Source organism: Hylobates moloch, unplaced genomic scaffold, assembly GCF_009828535.3.
Source record: "Hylobates moloch isolate HMO894 unplaced genomic scaffold, HMol_V3 SCAFFOLD_22, whole genome shotgun sequence".
In the NCBI taxonomy this organism is placed as follows: Eukaryota; Metazoa; Chordata; class Mammalia; order Primates; family Hylobatidae; genus Hylobates; species Hylobates moloch.
This window is the reverse complement of record NW_026652297.1, coordinates 967,302-989,457: the sequence shown is the minus strand read 5'-3', so window position 1 is coordinate 989,457 and position 22,156 is coordinate 967,302. Positions and strand designations below refer to the sequence as shown.

At 41.8% G+C, this 22,156-nt stretch overlaps 1 protein-coding gene and 1 pseudogene across 3 annotated transcripts in view; both read right to left on the bottom strand.

Moving 5' to 3' along the window:
* The window catches only part of TFCP2 (transcription factor CP2), a 78,745-nt gene that overhangs the window by 14,506 nt on the left and 42,083 nt on the right, over positions 1–22,156 (bottom strand). For all 3 annotated transcript variants that reach the window (XM_058433753.1, XM_032144402.2, XM_032144401.2), the window contains 5 exons: positions 10,766–10,917; positions 9,824–9,900; positions 7,835–7,940; positions 2,432–2,538; positions 668–820 (listed from right to left, as the gene is read on the bottom strand). In XM_058433753.1, coding sequence (XP_058289736.1) covers positions 668–820; positions 2,432–2,538; positions 7,835–7,940; positions 9,824–9,900; positions 10,766–10,917 — 595 coding nt within the window. The remainder of the gene's footprint in view (positions 1–667; positions 821–2,431; positions 2,539–7,834; positions 7,941–9,823; positions 9,901–10,765; positions 10,918–22,156) is intronic.
* On the bottom strand, positions 16,242–17,341 carry LOC116462120 (prohibitin 1-like; annotated as a pseudogene).

The following is a 22,156-nucleotide window of genomic DNA, read 5'->3' as shown; positions in this document are numbered from 1 at the left end:
ATATTTATTCATGTGATAAAAATAAACAGGACCCTGGCTGGGGCACAGTGGCTCACATGTGTAATCCCAGTACTTTGGGAGGCCAAGGAGGGCAGATAACTTAAGCCTGGGAGTTCAAGGCCAGCCTGGGCAACATGGCAAGCAAGACCCCCTCTCTACAAAAAATACAAAAATTAGCTCAGTGTAGTGGCACATGCCTGTCCCAGTTACTGGGGAAGCTGAGGCAGGAAGATCGATTGAGCCCAGGAGGTTGAACTATGATTGCGCCACTGCACTCCAGCCTGGGTGACAAAATGAGACCCAGTCTCAAAAATAAATAAATAAACAAGACCAAATAAGAAAAGATCAAGTATGAAAATAACCAAAACTAGTCAATTTTTGTGAGCTTTACAAGAGCTTGTAACTTTAATAGTCTTTAAGAGCTTTCAATGAGAATCCATGTTCTTGCCTCTAGCCCTCTTTTCCAAGTTCCTGTTATCCTATGACCATGTAAATTTCTTTACCAGGCATCTTGGTAATTATTTCAATGACTCTAGCTTAGACTTTTTTTTTTTTTTGTGAGTTTTCAAAAAAATAAAACAAGTTGATTTTCTGACTTGGTAACTAATGTTAAAATAGAATGATGAGGTAAAAGAATCCAAAGGGCCAGCACACTGCCCAGGAATACCTTGAAAACTTTGATCTGGCAGCTGGCCGAGTGTAAGTGCTCAGTATATTCCCCGTTTTCATTCTCCTTGAAGGTATCTATTTGTACTCGGAATGGCACCCCCTTTTCTCCACCATGTTTCCTCATAGTGAACTCTGTACTAATACAGTGCACCTGAAAAGAATACAACAGCAAGGCTTCAGTACCGCTAGCTAGCCAAACCAGTTGGCAGTATTTTTTTTAGCAACTATTAACAGCAAAACCTTTACCAGGCATTATGAATACCTACAAAAAACACTTTTCCTCTTTTTGATCTTGAAGAACTTACAATCTGATAGAGAAAATAGAAAAACTTAAATGCTTTACAAATGCAAACAAAATAAAAGTACAGATCTAATGCTAACAAAAGCTAGTGTGAGGAACTAAATTCATTAACTGCTTCAAAGAACACAGAGCCAGCAAAAGAGAAATGATTTATGTTAGTCAAAGTTTCCTCAATTTTAAGGAAGATTTTAGAAAGAGGAGTCACTACCCAGTCTGGGAACATAGTAAATATGAAAGTTCACAGCAACAGTGGAGTGGAGAAAAAGGTTTGCTTGACTACCGCATAAAGTCTAAGATTGGTGAATTTTTTTTTTTTTTTTGAGACTAAGTTTCACTCTTGTTGCCCAGGCTGGAATGCAATGGCACAATCTCGGCTCACTGCAACCTCCACCTCCCTGGTTCAAGCAATTCTCCTGCCTCAGCCTCCCAAGTAGCTGGGATTACAGGCACGCACCATCACGCCCTGCTAATTTTTGCATTTTTAGTAGAGACAAGTTTTCGCCATGTTGGCCAGGTTGGTCTCGAACTCCTGACCTCAGGTGATCTGCCTGCCTCGGCCTCCCAAAGTGCTGGGATTACAGGTGTGAGCCACGGCACCCGGCCTGGTGAATCTTAATAGAAGAACCTTGTCTGATTGACTACTCCACAAGATTATAGCTGAAAGTCTTAAAATCATATATATAAAGTGTTTACTTAACATAGTGACTATCTCATGTGAAGTACTCAATAAACTAGTGGTTATTATAATTACTACAAATAAGGATTTTCAAGGACTCTACCCAAAGAACATAATCAGATATGCAAATCAAATTTTAAGTATAAAGATGTTCAAAATAACATCACAGATAATAGTAAAAAATCAGGCCAATCAAGGCCGGGCATGGTGGCTCACACCTATAATCCCAGCACTTTGGGAGGCCAAGGTGGGCGGATCACCTGAGGTCAGGAGTTCAAGACCAGCCTGGTCAGCACGGCGAAACCCCACCTCTACCAAAAATACAAAAATTAGCCAGGCATGGTGACATGAGCCTCTAGTCCTAGCTACTGGTGAGGCTGAGGCAAGAGAATTGCTTGAACTGGGAGGCGGAGGTTGTAGTGAGCCGAGATTGCACCACTGCACTCCAGACTGGGAGACAAAGCCAAGACCCTATCCCCCACAAAAAATTATGCCAATCTAAATGCCAAATAATTGTGATGTAAATTATGGTAAAACCAAGGAATGAAATATTATGCAGCCATTACCAAGCAATTTCGGGAGACACAAATAAATAAACTGGGGTATTAGAAGAGCAATTCAGAAACTCCTCAATGCTGTCAGGCATAGGTTAAAGACCCTGGGCTTGACAGTCAGGCTAGAATCCTGTAAAGATTTCAAAGTTAACATGTTTTATCCTTTAAGAAATAAACTGGTAGTAAGAGATGCTCTTCAAAACTGGAACCCTATCTGCAACGCCTTATTACCTGAATAAACACAGATGTCCTCTTTGCAGGGTCCCACAGGAACTCCACGGTATTTAGTTGAGTTGGGTTAGCCCTAGGATCGATTATACCCACAGACATTGGGATATCTGAGAAACAAAACGGTAATCATTGAACAATTCTGAGGGCCACTCGGTTTTAAATAAGAAAGCATTGATTCTTATACTACTCAGTGGAGCTACCAAGATTTTTGTGTATCACATCCTAAATTTCTTTGTTGTTTTTTTTGTTTGTTTTTTTCTTTTATGGAGTCTTGTTCTGTTGCCCAAGCTGGAGTGAAGTGGTAACAGGGCTGGAGCACAGTGGCACCATCTCAGCTCACTGCAACCTCCGCCTCCAGGTTTCAAGTGATCCTCCTGCCTCTGCCTCCTGAGTAGCTGGGATTACAGGCCCGTGCCACCACGCCCAGCTAATTTTTTTGTATCTTTAGTAGAGATGGGGTTTCACCATGTTGGCCATGCTGCTCTCAAACTCCTGACCTCAGGTTATCCACCCACCTTGGCCTCCTAAAGTGCTGGGATTACAGGCTTGAGCCACTGTGCCCAGCCCACGCCTTAAATTTCTTTTTTGTCAATGAAAATATTTGATTAGAGTAAAATTGATTTAAGTACTTTGCTTCTGAGCATCTTTTTTCCTCTTTAAAAAGTTTTTAAAATACGGCAATTAAAAAAATTATTTGGCCAGGCACGGTGGCTCACACCTGTAATCCCAGCACTTTGGGAGCCCAAGGCAGGTGGATCACGACGTCAGGAGTTCGAGACGAGCCTGACCAACATGATGAAACCTCATCTCTACTAAAAATACAAAAATTAGCCGGCTGTGGTGGCACACGCCTGTAATCCCAGCTACTCAGGAGGCTGAAGCAGGAGAATTGCTTGAACCCGGGAGATGGAGGTTGCAGTGAGCCAAGATCGAGCCACTGCACTCCAGCCTGGGTGACAAAGCAAGACTTCATCTCAAAAAAAAAAAAAAAATATTTTTAGGCCAGGTGTGGTGGCTTACACCTGTTATCCCAACACTTTGGGAGGCCAAGGTGGGCGGATCACCTGAAGTCAAGAGTTCAAGACCAGCCTGGCCAACATGGCGACACCCCGTCTCTACTAAAAAATACAAAAATTAGCCAGGCATGGTAGTGGGCATCTGTAATCCCAGCTACTTGAGAGGCTGAGGCAGAGAGAACTGCTTCAACCAGGGAGGTGGAGGTTGCAGTGAGCTAAGATTGTGCCATTGCACTCCAGCCTGGGTGACAGAGCAAGACTGTCTCAAAAAACAAAAAATCATTTTTAAATTGACAAATAATAATTGTACACATTCATGGGCTATATAGTGATGTTTCAATACATATAATGCATAGTGATCAGATCAGGGTAATCAGCATATTCATTGTCTCAAGCATCTGTCATTTCTTTGTGTTGGGAATGTTCAGTATCCTCCTTCTAGCTTAAAACATGGCAATTTAAAGGCAGTTTCCTTTTAATTTGCTAAAATCCTATATAAGGTGGATTAAGTCTACACTATCATGAAAACTGTAACTTATAATCTATTTCAACTACAGTTTTAAAATTAGTTTCATTGCCAAAAGCACATTAAGAGGATTGCTATTGAAGGGGTGCAGGAGAGTGTCTATATGAAGGTAGAAAGCATTATATCACGAATGGAAGTGGGAAAATTTTAACATAAAGATTGATGCAGGCCAAGCATGGTGGCTCACGCCTGCAATCCCAGTACTTTGGGAGGCCAAGACGGGTGGATCATTTGAGGTCAGGAGTTCGAGACCAGCCTGGCCAACATGGTGAAAACTTGTCTCTACTAAAAATATAAAAATTAGCTGGGCGTGGTGGCAGATGCCTAGAATCACAGCTACTCAGGAGTCTGAGGCACGAGAATGGCTTGAACCCGGGAGACAGAGGTTGCAGTGAGCCGAGATCGTGCCATTGCACTCCAGCCTGGATGACAGAGTGAGACTCTTTGTCTCAAAAAAAAAAAAAAAACAAAAAAAAAATGGTTGATGCTGACTTACCAAGTCATCAAATAATCCTATAACAAAGTGACAAATCTTTACTTAAAAGGGAAGCAAGAATTAATGGGTTTGAGTAGAACTTTTCTTTCCATTCCACACAGCAGATATTCAAATAGCATTCCCTGATTTCTCCTATTAATGATCAAACTGGGGAGTTAAGGCTAGGTAATATGTATTATCAGAACTGTGGTATAACTATAGTACTGTTTTGGTATCAATGATTTAAACAATAAAGCATCAAGTGGGTCCCACTCCACAATATTAGTTGTGTTAGATTCATCTTAAGGTCAATTTATCATACAGATTATCAGGATCACTGCATGAGAACCAATGTTTTCTCAGGTAAAATTAGTAGCAGTTAAATTTTTTTTAACTATATTTACCAAAAGGAAATTTTAACCAGTTAGAAATCAGAGATGCAGATACTAGGAAAAGTGACTGCATGTGTATTTGTGAAGATCTTTCCTTTATACCCTATGACTTAAGAAAAACAAATTCTACTCTGTGTAGCAACGTGGGAAGACAAAACTTAACTGCAAACCAAGTGACATAGCTTCTAATACCAGAACTCCCACTTTAGTGCGTGGTTCTCAGGCACTAGTAAAATGAAGGAACTTTCAGCATGCTGGGGAAAAACGTCTGCCCCTCTTTACAAACGCAAAACAAAATATCAGATCTTGAGCAGCCAAAACAATCGTGAAAAATAACAAAGTTGGAGGTCTCATGCTTCATGACTTCCAAACTGACTATAAAGCTACACTTAGCAAAATAGTGAGGTATAGGCATAAAGACAGACATTTAAACAAATGGAATAGCATAGAGAGCCTAGAAATAAGTCTTCAATTATATGGTCAAATGAGTTTTCACAAGGGTGCAAGACCATTCAGTGGGGGAAAGAACAGTCTTTTCAACAAACAGTGTGGAGAAAACTGGGTATATCCACATGCAAAAGAATGAAGTTGGGCCCTTACCTTGTACCATATACAAACATGAACTCAAAATGGATCTGTGACCTGAATATAAGACCTAAAACTATAAAACTCTTAGGAGAAAACATATGGGAAAAGCTTCTTGGCAATGAATTTGGCAATGATTTCTTGGATTTGGCACCAAAAGCACAGGCAATTAAAAAAAATTAGATAAATTGGACCACCTCAATGTAAAACTTTACTGCATGAAAGGATAGTATCAACATAGTAAAAAAGCAACCCACAGAATAAGACAGAATATTTGCATGTGATATATCTGCTATGGGGTTAATATCAGAATATTTTAAAAATTCCTTCAACTCAATCACAAAAAAAAAAAAATCCAATTCAATAATGGGCAAAAGACTTGAATAGACATTTCTCCAAAGAAAATACATAAATGGCGGGCCGGGAGCCCTGGCTCACACCTGTAATCCCAGCGCTTTGGGAGGACAAGGCAGGTGGATCACCTGAGGTCAGGAGTTCAAGACCAGCCTGGCCAACGTGGCGAAACCCCGTCTCTACTAAAGCACAAAAATTAGCTGGGTGTGGTGGCGCGCACCTGTAATCCCAGCTACTCGGGAGGCTGAGGCAGGAAAATCGCTTGAACCCGGGAGGTGGAAGTTGTAGTAAGCCAAGATCGTGCCACTGCACTCCAGCCTGGGCGACAGAGGGAGACTCCATCTCAAAAATAAATAAATAAATAAAAATAAATAAATAACTAAATAAAATATATAAATGGCCAATAAGCACATGCAAAGATGCTTGACATCACTAATCACCAGGGAAATGCAAATCAAAACCACAATGAGATCCTACTTCACAACCATCAGGATGGATATTATCAAAAAATAGAAAGCAACAGGCCAGGTGCGGTGGCTCATGCTTCTAATCCCAGCACTTTGGGAGGCCGAGGCGGGCAGATCAAGAGGTCAAGAGATTGAGACTACCCTGGCCAACATGGTGAAACCCCGTCTCTACCAAAAATACAAAAATTAGCTGGGCGTGGTGGCGCATGCCTGTAATCCCAGCTACTCGGAGGCTGAGGCAGGAGAATCACTTGAACCTGGGAGGCAGAGGTTGTGGTGAGTTGATATCGCACCATTGCACTCCGGCCTGGGCAATAAGAGTGAAACTCCGTCTCAGGAGAAAAAAAAAAAAGGAAAGCAACAAGTGTTGTTAAGGATTGGAGAAACTGGAACCTTTTTTTTTTTTTTTGAGACAGAGTCTCGCTCTGTCACCCAGGCTGGAGTGCAGTGGCGTGGTCTTGGCTCACTGCAAGCTCCGCCTCCCGGGTTCACACCATTCTCCTGCTTCCGCCTCCCAGGTAGCTGGGACTACAGGCGCCCGCCACCACGCCCGGCTAATTTTTTTGTATTTTTAGTGGAGACGGGGTTTCACCGTGTTAGCCAGGATGGTCTCGATTTCCTGACCTCATGTTCTGCCCACCTTGGCCTCCCAAAGTTTTGGGATTACAGGCGTGAGCCACCACGCCCGGCTGAAATTGGAACCTTTCAGTACTGCTGGTAGAAATGTACAATGTGTACAATGTGTAGTCACTGTGGAAAACAATACAGTGGCTTCTAAAAAAAATTTAAGATAGAGTTACCATATGACCCAGCAATTCCATTTCTGGATATCTATCCAAAAGAATTAAAAGCAGAGACTCAAACACATATTTGTACATCCATGTTCATAGCAGCGTTATTCACAATAGCCAAAAAATGGAATCAAATTAAACGCCTATCATGGGATGAATGGATAAACAAAGTGTGATATATACACACAATGGAATATTATTCAGCCTTACATGGGAAGGAAATGCTAATGTATGCTACACCATGAACCTTGAAAACATTATGCTAAGTGAAAAATGCCAGTCACAAAAGGACAAATACTGTATGATTTCATTTATGCAGTACTTAGTAGTCCAATTCATAGAGACAGGAGAATAGTGGTTACCAGGGGCTGTGAAAAAGGGAGAATGGGGAGTTGTTTAACAGGTACAGACTTCCAGTTTTGCAGATGAGAAAAGTTCTGGAGATGGATGATAGTGATGGTTACACAATAATGTGAATGTACTTAATGTTACTGAACTATCCACTTAAAAATGGTTAAAATGATAACTTTTATGTAATGTATATTTTACCACAACTTAAAAAACAACAAAATCAACCTGTAGTTGCTATGGAACTAAAGTGTTTACACTTCCAACTTCAATTTTGATATCATTTTAACTTGTATTTCTTAAAATTTTTTATGCTTAGTAAATAATTTCAACATTTATGCTAATTGAGCCTCTCAAGCATATGAATCAAGGTAAATGTCAAATAAAGAAAACCAACTCTGGGTCCATAGCTAAAGGCATTTCCTAGGCAATAGATTCTCTTAACTCACCTATGTCAAGAATTCTGTCTCCAGGTCGGTTCCACCTCCAGCCCTCTAGCTGCTGATGCTCAGTGTACTGAAGCCTTCTGTCATGGAACACCACACGGAATATACTCTAAAAGGATACAACAAAATCAGATGATAACAAGACCTCTTGAAAATCAGTGCTGACAAAGAAAAACTAGCAGGACTACTGCCAGTTGGTTTCTAAACACAATCTAAAATTATTTTTCTTAAGATCTGTTTCACTCTAAAACCAATATCATACTAAGTGCTATTTCAGGATAAAATTTTATAATTTCTCAGATATAATCTTTTATTTTTATTTTATTTTATTTATTTATTTTTTTTGAGACGGAGTCTCGCTCTGTCGCCTACGGAGTCTCGCTCTGTCGCCCAGGCTGGAGTGCAGTGGCGCAATCTCGGCTCACTGCAAGCTCCGCCTCCCGGGTTCAGGCCATTATCCTGCCTCAGCCTCTCCGAGTAGCTGAGACTACAGGCGCCCGCCACCATGCCCGGCTAATTTTTTTGTATTTTTAGTAGAGACGGGGTTTCACCATGGTCTCGATCTCCTGACCTCGTGATCCGCCCGCCTTGGCCTCCCAAAGTGCTGGGATTACAAGCGTGAGCCACCGTGCCCAGCTCTTTTATTTTTATTTTTTGAAACAGATTTTGCTCTTGCTGCCCAGGCTGGAATGCAATGGTGTGATCTCGGCTCACCGCAACCTCTGCCTCCTGGGTTCAAGGAATTCTCCTGCCTCAGCCTCCTGAGTAGCTGGGATTACAGGCATGTGCTACCACACCTGACTAATTTTGTATTTTTTGTAGAGACAGGGTTTCTCCATGTTGGTCAGGCTGGTCTCAAACTCCCAACCTCAGGCGATCCGCCCGCCTCAGCCTCTTAAAGTGCTGGGACTACAGGTGTGAGCCACCGTGCCCAGCCAATTTCTCAGACAGAATCTTTATAGTTAACTGGTACCATATTTAAAACTTGGCTTAAACTTCAGTCCGATGGTAACTAGGAATAAAGTACTCCTGTCTGAAGCATTTCTGCACGCCTCTTCTGTTATACCACGGCCTACCTGGCTTAGCTCTTCAGATGTATATGAAAAACTCACCAAGTCCCCCGCTTGCTAACCCACCATACAACCTGTAAACACTGAGGGTAGGTAAAGCCTGTTTCCATCAACTTTCCTTTTGTTACTCTTACTTTGTAGAAGTGCCTATTAATTCCTCCCACCACCTTTTGACAAAACTCCTCTGTTTCAATTGTGCTGTGAATTATCAAAATCCAAACTGTTAATCTAGACTAAGAGAACTGCTCTTCATCAAAGTAGCTTCTGTTTTCCTCACTATAAGACTAAGTATCGGCCGGGCACGGTGGCTCACGCTTGTAATCCCAGCACTTTGGGAGGCTGAGGCGGGCGGATCACGAGGTCAGGAGATCGAGACCACGGTGAAACCCCGTCTCTATTAAAAATACAAAAAATTAGCTGGGCGTGGTGGCGGGCGCCTGTAGTCCCAACTACTCGGGAGGCTGAGGCAGGAGAATGGCATGAACCCGGGAGGCGGAGCTTGCAGTGAGCCCAGATCGCGCCACTGCACTCCAGCCTGGGTGACAGAGCGAGACTCCGTCTCCAAAAAAAAAAAAAAAAAAAAGACTAAGTATTAAAAAAGACACTGAGGCTTCTCTAAAGATCTCAAGGAGGTTACTTTACTCCACCCAATAGAACTTCACTGAGCCAGGGGTGATTACCCTGGATGGGGAGTGGTAAGCGTCCTATTTCTGCAGCTCTGAAAAATTCATGTGAATAGTGGGGCTTACTCTGACCCCAAAGAAATAACACATCAGCTTACTACTCTGCCAACAAATTACTGCAGGCAAGAGATACCATTAAGCCATTGGAAGCAAAAGAACATTAACAACAACAACAAAATTTAAAATCCCAAAAGGATTAGTCAAAAATATTGCACAGAAGAATGATTTATTCGTTTTACCTTCACCAATTTGCCATTAATTTCTGGAAGTTCTCCAAGTTTCCTATTGTCTAGCATTCGAATTTCATAAGACTGTCCTAGAAGAAAAAGTAATTACATATTATATTCATCACAAATTAACTTTGCTAGATTCAGAAAGAATAAAATTCAGTTGGTTGAATATACAACAGTATAATAATATTATTAGTATTAGTAACAACAACCAGAAGCCTTTACTAGCTGCTCAGCACTGTGCTAAGTATTGTCACACATTATCTCATTTAACTGATATACTTTTCTAAGGTATTATCAATCCCATTTTACAGACAAAGAAATTGAAACTTAAAAGAGTTTTAGCAACTTGTCCAAGGCCACACAACTGGTAAATAATAGAGCCAGGTAGAGTAATACTTCTCAGACAGTAACCAATGGGAGTGTCTAGGGAACATGATGAGGAAGAGGAAGCTGGACACTAAAAATGGATAGCTAAGCAAAAGAAGCTAGTAATAGATATCAAGTATGACATTAGAACTCAAATCTCTGAAGTAGGACTTCTAGTTTGATAGGCCACACTAGAAAGATCTAAGTTTTTACATGTAAGTGTACCTAATAAAACATCATAAATGGCCGGGCACGGTGGCTCACGCCTGTAATCCCAGCACTTTGGGAGGCCGAGGCAGGCAGACCATGAGGTCAGGAGATCGAGATCATCCTGGCTAACACAGTGAAACCCTGTCTCTACTAAAAATACAAAAAAATTAGCCGGGTGTGGTGGCGGGTGCCTGTGGTCCCAGCTACTCGGGAGGCTGAGGCAGGAGAATGGTGTGAACCTGGGAGGCGGAGCTTGCAGTGAGCCAAGATGGCACCACTACACTCCAGCCTGGGCGACTCCGTCTCAAAAAAAAAAAAAATCATAAATACAGTAGGCCTGCAATAGTACTAATGAATGAGGAAGCATCTAACCTTGATTGAGATACGTTAGGGTTTCATCATGGAGTTTCACTGCTGGAGAGGTAGCAGCACAAAGCACATATTGAAAAGGCAGGATTTTATTCTCATTATCAGGAGGCAAACTCGACTCTTCTTGCTTAAAAATGGGCAATGCGAGGACATCACTAAAATAAAACAAATGACTCACATTAATACCTGGCAGTGGTGCAAAGGCAGGTTTATTGCTGAATAATTTAACTGCAATGCTTTGGAAAGTCATAAACATTACTCACCTTGGTGGAGTTTCATCCCAACAATTCCATTTAGATTACCTGCTGTGATATCCCCCTGACCACAATAGTGTGGGTGATGACAGATATTCACTGCTAAAACCACTAAGTGTTAAAGAGAATATTTCTAGGAATCATAGACAGGGGTTCCTAAAAGGACTCTGGAAATTATAAACAGAGTTCTAAAATGTATAAATCTAGGACACTCAGTAACGTCTTCATCCTCAGAAAGGCAACAACTATACTATCTACATAATCATATCAGCTGATTTACTATAAGGACTAAAATAACTTCTACAATTCCTTAGAAGCCACATGAAAAGGACAAATCAATAACGAGTATGTATTTCAAGGTCATCTTACATTCTGTGGAATAACAACTAATATTGAGATGTTCCTACAAGCCATTTCCTCTAAGAAAAAGCTTTTTGTATCTATCAGTTTATCTAAACTTGCAAACCAAAGACACACACCCATCCTTTGTCAGTGGGAAGATAAAACCACACTCTCATCCTTTTGTCAGTAGGAATGTACAATGACATAAAACACTTTAGGAAAAGGTTTGGCAGTTTTTTATAAAATTAAACATGCAGCCAGGCACAGTGGCTCACGCCTGTAATCCCAGTAATTTGGGAGGCCGAGGTGGGCGGATCACCTAAGGTCCGGAGGTGGAAACCCGCCTGACCAACGTGCCGAAACCCTGCCTCTACTAAAAATACAAAATTAGCTGGGAGTGGTGGCGCATGCCTGTAATCCCAGCTACTCGAGAGGCTGAGGCAGGAGAATTGCTTGAACCCAGGAGGTGGAGGTTGCAGTGAGCCGAGATGGTGCCATTGCACTCCAGCCTGGGCAACAAAGGCGAAACTCTGTCTCAAAAAAAAAAAAATTAATTAAAAAAATTAAATTAAATTAACCATGCATCTATTGACCCAGCAATTCTACCCATTGGTACTTATCCAAGAAAAATGAAAATGTAAGTCCACCCAAGACTTGTTATAAATGTTCCCAGCATAAAAGCAAAAACTAGGCCAGGTGCTCACACCTGTAATCCCAGCACTTCGGAAGGCCGAGGCAGGAGGATCACCTGAGGTCAGGAGTTTGAGACCAGCCTGGCCAACATGGTGAAACCCCGTCTCTACCAAAAATACAAAAATTAGCTGGGTGTGGTGGCGCACGCCTGTGGTCCCAGATACTTGGGAGGCTGAGGCAGGAGAATCACTTGACCTCAGGAGGCAGAGGTGCAGTGAGCCGAGATCGCGGCACTGCACTCCAGCCTGGGCAACAAAGCAAGACTCTATATCAAAAAAAAAAAAAAAAAAGAACAACAACAATAAAAAAACATAAAAACTGGAAAGAACCTAAATGTTCATGAGTAAGAGAACGGATATACAAACCATGGTATATCCATACAATGGACTACTCAGTGAAACAAAGGAATGCAACACGGATGAATCTCACAGATACAATGCTCGACAAAAAAAGCCGGACACAAAGAATGCATAATGCATGGTTCTGATGACAGCCTAAAACAGGCAGAGCCAAAGAGAACAATGGTTTCCTGGTGAGGCAGGGGATGACTTGGAAGGTATATAAGGGAACTTTGTAGGGAGATAAAAATGTCTTATACTATGATAGGTCTGCTACACAGTTGTAACTGTAACAGCTTATTTTTGCATCTCATTGTATACGAATTTTACCTAAAAAAAAAAATTATTGAGTAGAGGATGGGGAATAGGTAGAAGTAAAAATAAAAGAGGGCTAGGTGTGGTGGCTCATGGCTGTAATTCCAGCACTTTGGGAGGCCAAGGCAGGTGGATCACTTGAGGCCAGGAGTTCAAGACCGGCCTGGCCAACATGGTGAAACCCCATCTCTACTATTAATAAAAATACAAAAATTAGATGGGTGTGGAGACACACACCTGTAATCCCAGCTATGTAGGAGGCTGAGGATGAGAATCGCTTGAGCCGAGATTGTGCCACTGCACTCCAGTCTGGGTGACAGAGTGAGACTGTGTCTCCAAAAAAAAAAAGGTAAAAAGAGTAGTAACATGTTAATGACTTTTAAAGCAAGGTGATGAGTACAAGAGGGTTCATCATATTATTCTGTTTACTTTATATATGTTTGAAATTTTCCACAGTAAAGTTTTTTTAAAAAAATAAAAAATATATACAGGCCACAGAGTACTTCTGGGTACAAAAGAAAAGGAACAGGGTACATGAAATAAAAGAAATAATTAAGATTCCCTCAGCTAGGCATGGTATGGCTCATGCCTGTAATCCCAGCCCTTTGGGAGGCCAAGGGGGGCAGATCACTTGAGGTCAGGAGTTTGAGACCAGCCTGGCTAACATGGTAAAACCCCGTCTCCACTAAAAGTACAAAAATTAGCCAGGCGTGTTGGCGCGTGCCTAGTCCCAGCTACTTGGGTGGCTGAGGCAGGAGAATCACTTGAACCTGGGAGGTGGAGGTTGCAGTGAGCCGTGATCGTACCACTGCAGTGAAGCCCGGGAGACAGAGTGAGACTCCATCTCAAAAGAAAAAAAAAATATTCTCCCAAAAGATTAGAAGTCAGGAATCCAGTTATTTATTTATTTTTTTTAGATGGTCTCACTCTGTCTCCCAGGCTTGAGTGCAGTGGCACGATCTCGGCTCACTGCAACCTCCACCTCCCGGGTTCAAGTGATTCTCCTGCCTCAGCCTCCCAAGTAGCTGGGATTACAGGTGCACGCCACCACACCCAGCTAACTTTTGTATTTTTAGTAGAGACGAGGTTTCACCATGTTGGCCAGGCTGGTGTCAAACTCCTGATCTCAAGTGATCTGCCCACCTCAGCCTCCCAAAGTGCTATGATTATAGGCATGAGCCACTACACCCAGGCCAGTGATTCTTGTTAACATTCCCCATGTTCAAAATGGAATACATTGAAACCTTTACCTATAATTTAAATATTAAGCTTCTAAAGAGACAAAAATGCTTTTTTTTTAACCATTCACAGATGAAAAAGCAATTCTTTATATGTACCTATATCCCTCACCTGTATACACATTTTCCCCAATACATCAGATTACAGGGTCACTACCTTCAGGCAAAGACACTATTGACAGAAAATTGACTACACTCTTGTGAATTTTACAGACAATATTATAAATTATTACTGGAAAATAAAACAAGTAGCAAATGTTCTGATTATTGACTTCACACACAGGTATAATACAAATTTACTGGCATGAACACTAAAAAATGGAGGGGTGGAAGAGAAGAGAATTTTTCTTTCTGTTGATGTCTGAATAACAATGTTATCATTTGAATCCAGAAAGACTAGATGCAAACCAGTTTTCATGAAACAGTTTTCTTTTTTCTTTTTTTTTGAGACAGAGTCTCCCTCTGTCACCCAGGCTGGAGTGCAGTGACACCATCTCGGCTCATTGCAACCTCTGCCTCCTGGGTTCAAGTGATTCTCCTGCCTCAGCTTCCCGGGTAGCTGGGATTACAGGCACCTGCTACCACGCTCAGCTAATTTGTATATTTTTAGTAGAGACAGGGTTTCACCATGTTGGCCATGCTGGTCTCGAACTCCTGACCTCAGGTAATCTGCCCACCGCAGCCTCCCAAAGTGCTGGGATTACAGATGTGAGCCACCACACCCAGCCTATGCAACAATTTTCTAATCGTTAAAAAATATTTCAAAGACCAGAAACACAAAAGGCACTTTCTTTTGCTTAGGCTTTGCTCACATGAGTTAAGAGTGGAGAATGTTGAGGGAATCCTTCTTCCTGTCCATATTAATTTTTTCCACATGAAACATATTATTGTTCCCTTAAGACTATTTACAACTGTAGAAACATAGAGTTTTCTAAAAAATTACTCTGTTCTAGTTATTTTATTTCTCAAGATCAGGAAGTTACCAGTGCTCTCATAACAAAAAGTATAGAAAATAAAGTAAAACACCACAAAACTTAACACAGTGTTGGCACTTCTAAGCCTTTACTACCTTATCATTCTCAAATATATCACATCTGATGATTCCTTAAAAAGATTAGTAAACGATTACCAGATTTCAAGGCAAACAGGATTTTGAAACATAGCAATAGTTCAACCTTTATGAATGTAGGGTGGTTATTTTTTCTTCTCAAGTATCACTACCAACCAAGGTTAATAAACAGCAACCATTCCTAGTCTTCTCAGGATCATGTGGCATTACACCTAACCCATGACTAAGCAAAGGACTGTCATCTGGGGCTGGAATTCTAAAACTGATTCTCAAAGTTACCCCTAAAATTAACTCAAAACAGTACAGCCAAACCAAATACACAAGACTGTATTTCCTCATCAAACAGTTTAAGATCTATAAACCCCAAACATATTTCAGTTATTCATATTCTTGCTACACTGCATTTCTTTTAGTCTGCTGCGGGAGCAAACGTACCATTCAGTTCCACATTCCTAGAGATAGAGGTTAAAGGTCACTGTAAATAGAATTCTAGGTCCCTATTTATACCAAAACAAAAAGAAGTGCATCTAGAAAGAAACAACTTTGGAAATACAAAAGTCTGCTCTTCCTCAGAGGCGAGTTTAGAAAAGGAAAACCCAAACCCATTCTGGTAGATTCTAAGTAGTTGCTGCCAATGTACAATTTAACATTTTATTGTATTTTCTGATTGCTTTATGTATTTAATTCATTTCTTTTTAATTTTTATTTTTTGTAGAAATGGAGGTCTTGCTATGCTGCCCAGAGTGGTCTCAAACTCCAAGCCTCAAGTAGTCCTCCCACCTCTTCTCCCAAAGTGTTGGGATCACAGGCATGGGCCACTGTGCCTGGATTAATTCATTTCAATGAACCATAAGCTATTTGAAAGGAAGACTTCTCTTTCCTGTTCTTAGTGAATATTCACTGGTATGATGTATACTTTTGTTCTGTGAAATAAAAATTATAGGAGGTCACTAAACTCCTATACTAGGCCCCAACAAGGCAGACTAAAAATAAAAATGGAGTCATTCACCTTAAGGTCTACATCGCTAAACCTAAATTAAGCTATGTTATCTTCTAAGAAATCAGGAGAGAGAGAACACCTAATTTCCCAAACAGGACAGTTTAAATCTTCAAACAGCATGACAATGAAGTTCCCTCGCTTTAATCCTCACAAAAAAACAGTAGCCTGAAGTAACCTGATGTTAACCAACGAGCTACTTTTTTTTTTTTTCTTTTTTGAGGGGGTCTCACTCTGTCACCCAGGATGGAGTACAGTGGCGTGATCAAAGCTCACTGCTGCCTTCAACTCCTGGGTTCAAGGGATCCTCCAGCCTCAGCCTCCCAAGTAGCTGGGACTACAGGTGTGCACCACCGTGTCTGGCTAATTCTTAAATTTTTTATAGAGATGGGGTCTCATCATGTTGCTCAGACTGGTCTTGAACTCCCGAGCTCAAGCTCTTCTCTCTTAGCCTCCCAAAGTGCTAGAAAATTGTAGGCATGAGCCACCTGGCCCAACTAATCGGTTATTTTTTTCTTTTCTTCTTCTTCTTTTTTTTTTTAAGAGTTCTGAAGTGATTTTACTTTTATTTCCTTCACTTTAAGCCAATTACGAAATTTCAGTGATTTCTGGGGTGGGGGGATAAAGCAGTGTTAAGAATTATTGGGGCTGTGGCCCAGTCAGCCTGCGGAGGTGCAGGCAGGGTGGGCCCTCATGGGGCAGCCGGAGGAGCACGGACTGCCCCGCCGGCAGGGAGGTCATATTCCAAGAGTGTGAGGGCTGTTACGCAACGTCCTCCACACCTTCCAACTCGCACAGCTCGATCAGGCCGTCCCCTGCGGTGGCCAGTGAGTGGGCAATCAGCTCAGCTGCCTTGGAGTCGCCCTCAGCAGAGATCATGGCCGCCTCTTTCCGCTGCTCAGCCTTTTCCATCACAAATCTGGCCCTCTCTGCTTCCTGCTGAGCCACCTGTTTGGCTTCCACTGCTTCTGTGAACTCCTTCCCAAAGGTCAGATATGTCAAGGACACGTCGTCCAGGATGAGCCCAAAGGTGGCTGCTCGCTCCGTAAGGTCGTTGCTCACCTGCCTGGAGACCAGCTCTCCCTGGGTGATTACTTCTCCAGCCTCGAAGCGAGCCAGCACTGACTTGAGGATCTTGGTCGTGATGGACGTCAGCACAGGCTCATCATAGTCCTCTCTGATGCTGGTGAAGATGCGAGGAAGCTGGCTAACGACAGGCCGGAAGATGATGCGCAGTGTGATGTTGACATTCTGTAAATCTTTGCTACCAGTGATGACTAGTACGTTACGTGGTGGAGAAAGGCAGTCAAAGATAATTGGTTTCTGTACCCATGGGATGAGAAAGTGAGTCCCCTACCACAATGTCATTTTTGTCCTGGAATCAGTCAAAGATGACAGCTATGTGCCCAACATCCACATTATATAAGGCAGAGTTCACAGGCCTCCTGCGACAGCTAAGGCCAAGCCAAACTTACCATGGACTCAAACACTTTGGCTGCCGTGTTTTCTTCTGCGGGACCCTCTCACACCTGCTTCCACTCTGACCTCCATATGAATCAATCAGTTATTTTTCTATTGTTCTGTCTCCCTCTCCCAGCCTTATAAGAAAAAGTAACTTTGAAAAGTAACTAATATACTCTGTTCTTTGCTTCTGCTTTCTTTAGCCCTTCTGTCTAACCTCTTCTGCTCAGCTCACTGGAACAATTACTGTATTTTATGGAATGATGTCTTGCTCAATTCTAGAATCACAAAGAAAGCCAATTGAGATCTTTTAAATTTGCTGTAATTCTGTCCTTTGACAGGTTGTTTGCATTCACCAGAATACTCAGCACTATATACACTATGATCATTTTGGAATTTTTGATCTTACCCTATCTCTGATCAAAATATAAAGATATAGAAATCACAGGCTGGGCGTGATGGCTCATGCCTGTAATCCCAGCACTTTGGGAGGCTGAGGAGAGCGGATCACGAGGTCAGGAGATCAAGACCATCCTGGCCAACATGGTGAAACCCCACCTCTACTAAAAATGTAAAAATTGGCCAGGCACGGTGGCTCACGCCTGTAATCCCAGCACTTTGGGAGGCTGAGGCGGGTGGATCACGAGGTCAGGAGATCGAGACCATCCTGGCTAACATGGTAAAACCCCATCTCTACTAAAAAAGACAAAAAAATTAGCCGGGTGTGGTGTTGGGCACCTGTAGTCCCAGCTACTCGGGAAGCTGAGGCAGGAGAATGGCGTGAACCTGGGAGGCGGAGCTTGTAGTGAGCCGAGATCGCGCCACTGCACTCCAGCCTGGGCGACAGAGTGAGACTCCGTCTCAAAAAAGAAAAGAAAAGAAAAGAAAAGATATAGAAATCATACCTGTTAAAAGGATAAGTTGAGTATATGTTAAAAATGTATACCCCTAAATGGAAATCCACACCTGAGCATGGAGGCATAGCAGAAAGCAACTGAGTGAAAGTAAGAGGAACAGAAGCAATATCAGGAGTGATCTTTCTGGAATGTAACTAGGATTCCACAAAGAGCTGCTTCATGGTCCCCTGAGGTATCAATTACCCTTTTGAGAAAAGGCAGCCCTGAATGGTCTCTACTAATTCATAGCTGTGGTTTAGTTTTCCTCCTTCAGGCCTACCAGCTGCTTGAGATGCTCTGTTCTAGAAAGAGCCTAGAAAAGGGAGAAGGAGAGGGTTGAAGAGTGTTACCTTGAGTAAGAAAGGCAGTAGATAGCATCCAAGGAACTTAGAAACTAACTTGGAACAATAAGATGTCATGAACTTCAACTTTCCTATTTGTAACCCTCATTTAGCCTCCACTAAATGAGAATAAGGCATTTGAAACAAAAGCATGCTAACATCCCTATGTTAGCTACAGCACGAAAGGGCAACAGCTGAAGAGACTACACTCTACTCTGAGGCCAGCTTCAAAAGAAAAAAAATCTCCAACAACAATTGGCCATAACAACTTTAAGAAAATAGACAGATTTTCTGGGATTTGTGGGAAGGATGTCAGGTCAGATCAGGGAGGAGACCTGGCAAGAAGAGATGGCCCTGTGGTTTTACCATAAAGCCAGTGACGATAGAAGATTTCTGCTACTGAAAAATCTCATTCAACTAAAAAGCAGCACATATGATTTTTAAAATTTGCCTTGCTAATTATTCTATCATCCAGAAGGTAGAAGAAATGAGTAGAATTATAATTTGGAACCTAATCTGAATAAGAAGAAATAGATCAGAAAAGAAGTAGTGGATGCCTCAAAAGAAAACCACCAAGACAGGCAGGCAGAAGGGCAAGGGGCACAGCCAGAGGTAGCAACTAGACTCTGAACAGGCTTCAACCAGTCAAGGCGGCAGGACCTAAGGCTGAGGCGCTAAAGACAGGACCTAAGGCTGAGGCGCTAAAAGGGAAGACAAAAGGATTGAGGTTCTCAAAAATGAAATTCTGGAAATCTCACATTATTTAAGATAGAGGGGGAAAAAAGAGGGGGCTTATCTAAAGAGACTAGCTGGAAAGCTCACCGATCAACTCAGAATTAGACAGACATACACAATATATATAAAAAGAAAGAAACTATTTTTAAAAATTGCACTGATGTGTCATCAAGAAGGAAGCTGAAGCTGAAGCCCAGACTGTGCTGAGACTTGCAAAAAAGGTAAGGAAGGCACAGGCCCACTCTTTGATGTAAAAGGCATGTTACTAATTAATATAAAGCAGAGAAAGAACATCTCAATTCTTGTTTTTCTTCTATCTTTTCTGTCAAGAAAAATCATCTTGAAAGTAGAAAGAAAAGAAGAAATATTAGGAAAAGTGGATTAGTGACCAAGATAAATAAGGAGACTGTCAAAGGGTGCCTATCTCTCTAAATGAATAAAAAATTCCTGGATGAATTCTACACCAGAGAACTTGAAGAATCTGCAGATGAGACCCATGAGTGACACTTTGGAAACCCAGACAAATCTCATGATTCTAATAATCCCAAATATCACATTAGCTTTGTGTGTCTGCAGAAGCAATTTTCTTTTCTTTTCTTTTCTTTTCTTTTTTTTTTTTTGAGATGGAGTTTCACTCTGTTGTCCAGGTGGGAGTGCAGTGGTGCGATCTCAGCTCACCGCAACCTCTGCCTCCCGAGTTCAAGCAATTCTCATGCCTCAGCCTCCTGAGTAGCTGGGATTACGTGTGTGCACCACCATGCCCAGCTAATTTTTGTATTTTAGTAGAGATGGGGTTTCACCATGTTGGCCAGGCTGGTCTCGAACTCCTGACCTCAAGTGATCCACCCAACTCAGCCTCCCAAAGTGCTGGGATTACAGGCATGAGCCACCGTGCCCAGCCTGCAGAAATAATTTTCAAAAAGAAGAGAGAATATATTCCCCGTACCTTATACCAGAGTTGATGTGACGTGCAGGACAAGCAAGACTGAAGAATAGGTTACTAAAAGAATAGTTCATTAATAAAAACTAGTATCGGGAACATCTAGAAACCATAACTAAACTCCATTTTCCTTTTTTTATATGGTTAGGCCAGCAAACGCTATAGGCATAAATATAGTATCTGGATTTCAGCAAGGCATAAAATAAAGTCTCTCTTGATATCACTGTGCAAGGTGAAAAAATATGAATTTTTTAACTTAAAAGTTAAGTGGCTTCACAGACAACTATACAACTGTACCTAAAGAGTGCAGATAAATCTGGAAGAAGGCTCAGTAGTATGCAACAGGGGCCCAGGGCAACCTGTCCTTTGTAACATTTTTTATAAATGTCTTGGATGAGAATATGGAAAGGACGACGATCAAATGTGAAAACGACAGGAATCTGGGATGGGAAAGTAAATACCCTGTATGACATAATCAACTTTTTAAGTAATTCTAAGTGGCTGGAACAGGAGGCTAAATTTAAGGGGATCATATTTAATAAGGATAAATATAAAGTCATAAGCTTAGAACGAAAAAATCAACAATAACAACAAAATGGCACAGGACAGTGAGAAATGACTAGGCTTTTAAAAAAGTCTATTTCAAAGAGACAAACAGTGTGTTACAGCTGCCAAAATCACTGATATCAGGTTTCATTAAAAACAAAGTCTGAATGAAGAAAATGTCATTCTCTATGCAAATCAGACATTTGAATATACTTAGTTCTGAGTGTACAAATTTGAGAGGACTTAAAAAATCAAAGGAGAGGCCAGGCATGGTAGCTCATGCCTGTAATCCCAGCCCTTTGGGAGGTTGAGGTAGGCGGATCACGAGGTCAGGAGTTCGAGACCAGCCTGGCCAACATGGTGAAACCCCATCTCTACTAAAAATACAAAAAATTAGCTGGTCATTGTAGCAGGCGCCTGTAATCCCAGCTACTCGGGAGGCTCAGGCAGGAGAATCTCTTGAACCCGGGAGGCGGAGGTTGCAGTGAGCCGAGATCATGCCACTGCACTCCAGCTCGGGCAACAGTGCAAGACTGTCTCAAAAAAAAAAAAAAAAAAATCTAAGGAGAGAGATAAGAATAAGTGAGGTGACCTAAAGTCATGTCACATGTGGAGTAACTGAAGGGAAAGAGGATCGCTGAAGCAAAGAAGTCTTTTTAGTTCTGTTCTGTAAAGAGATTTCAATAGCTCAGGGTTGGATGAGTTGACCTCTTTAAAAGGGCCTCCCAATCAGTTCTATGATTTTATTATTCTAAAAAGACTAAATGTTGTGAGACTGTTCAGGTATTAGAAGCTGCACTGGAAGGAAAATGGGCACAAGGAATCTTTTTGGTAGGATAAAAATGTTCTAAAACTGGGGAAAAAAAAAAAAGCAGCAGCAGCTTCACTGGGGCCAGGCACAGTGGCTCACACCTATAATCCCAGCATTTGGGGAGGCTGAGGCAGGAGGGCTGCTTGAGACCAGTAGTTTGAGACCAGCCTGGGTAAAAAATAAGACCCCATCTCTACAAAAAAACTTTTTTAATTAGCTGGGCATGGTTCTGTGCATCTGTAATCCCAGTTAATTGGGAGGCTGAGGTAGGAGGATTGCTTGAGCCTGGGAGGTCACAGTGAGCCATGATTGTGCCACTGCACTCCAGCCTGGGCAACAGAATGAGACCCTATCACAAAAAACCTACAAACACAAAAATAACATTAAAAAAAGAAGCTGTTGGCCGGGCGCAGTGGCT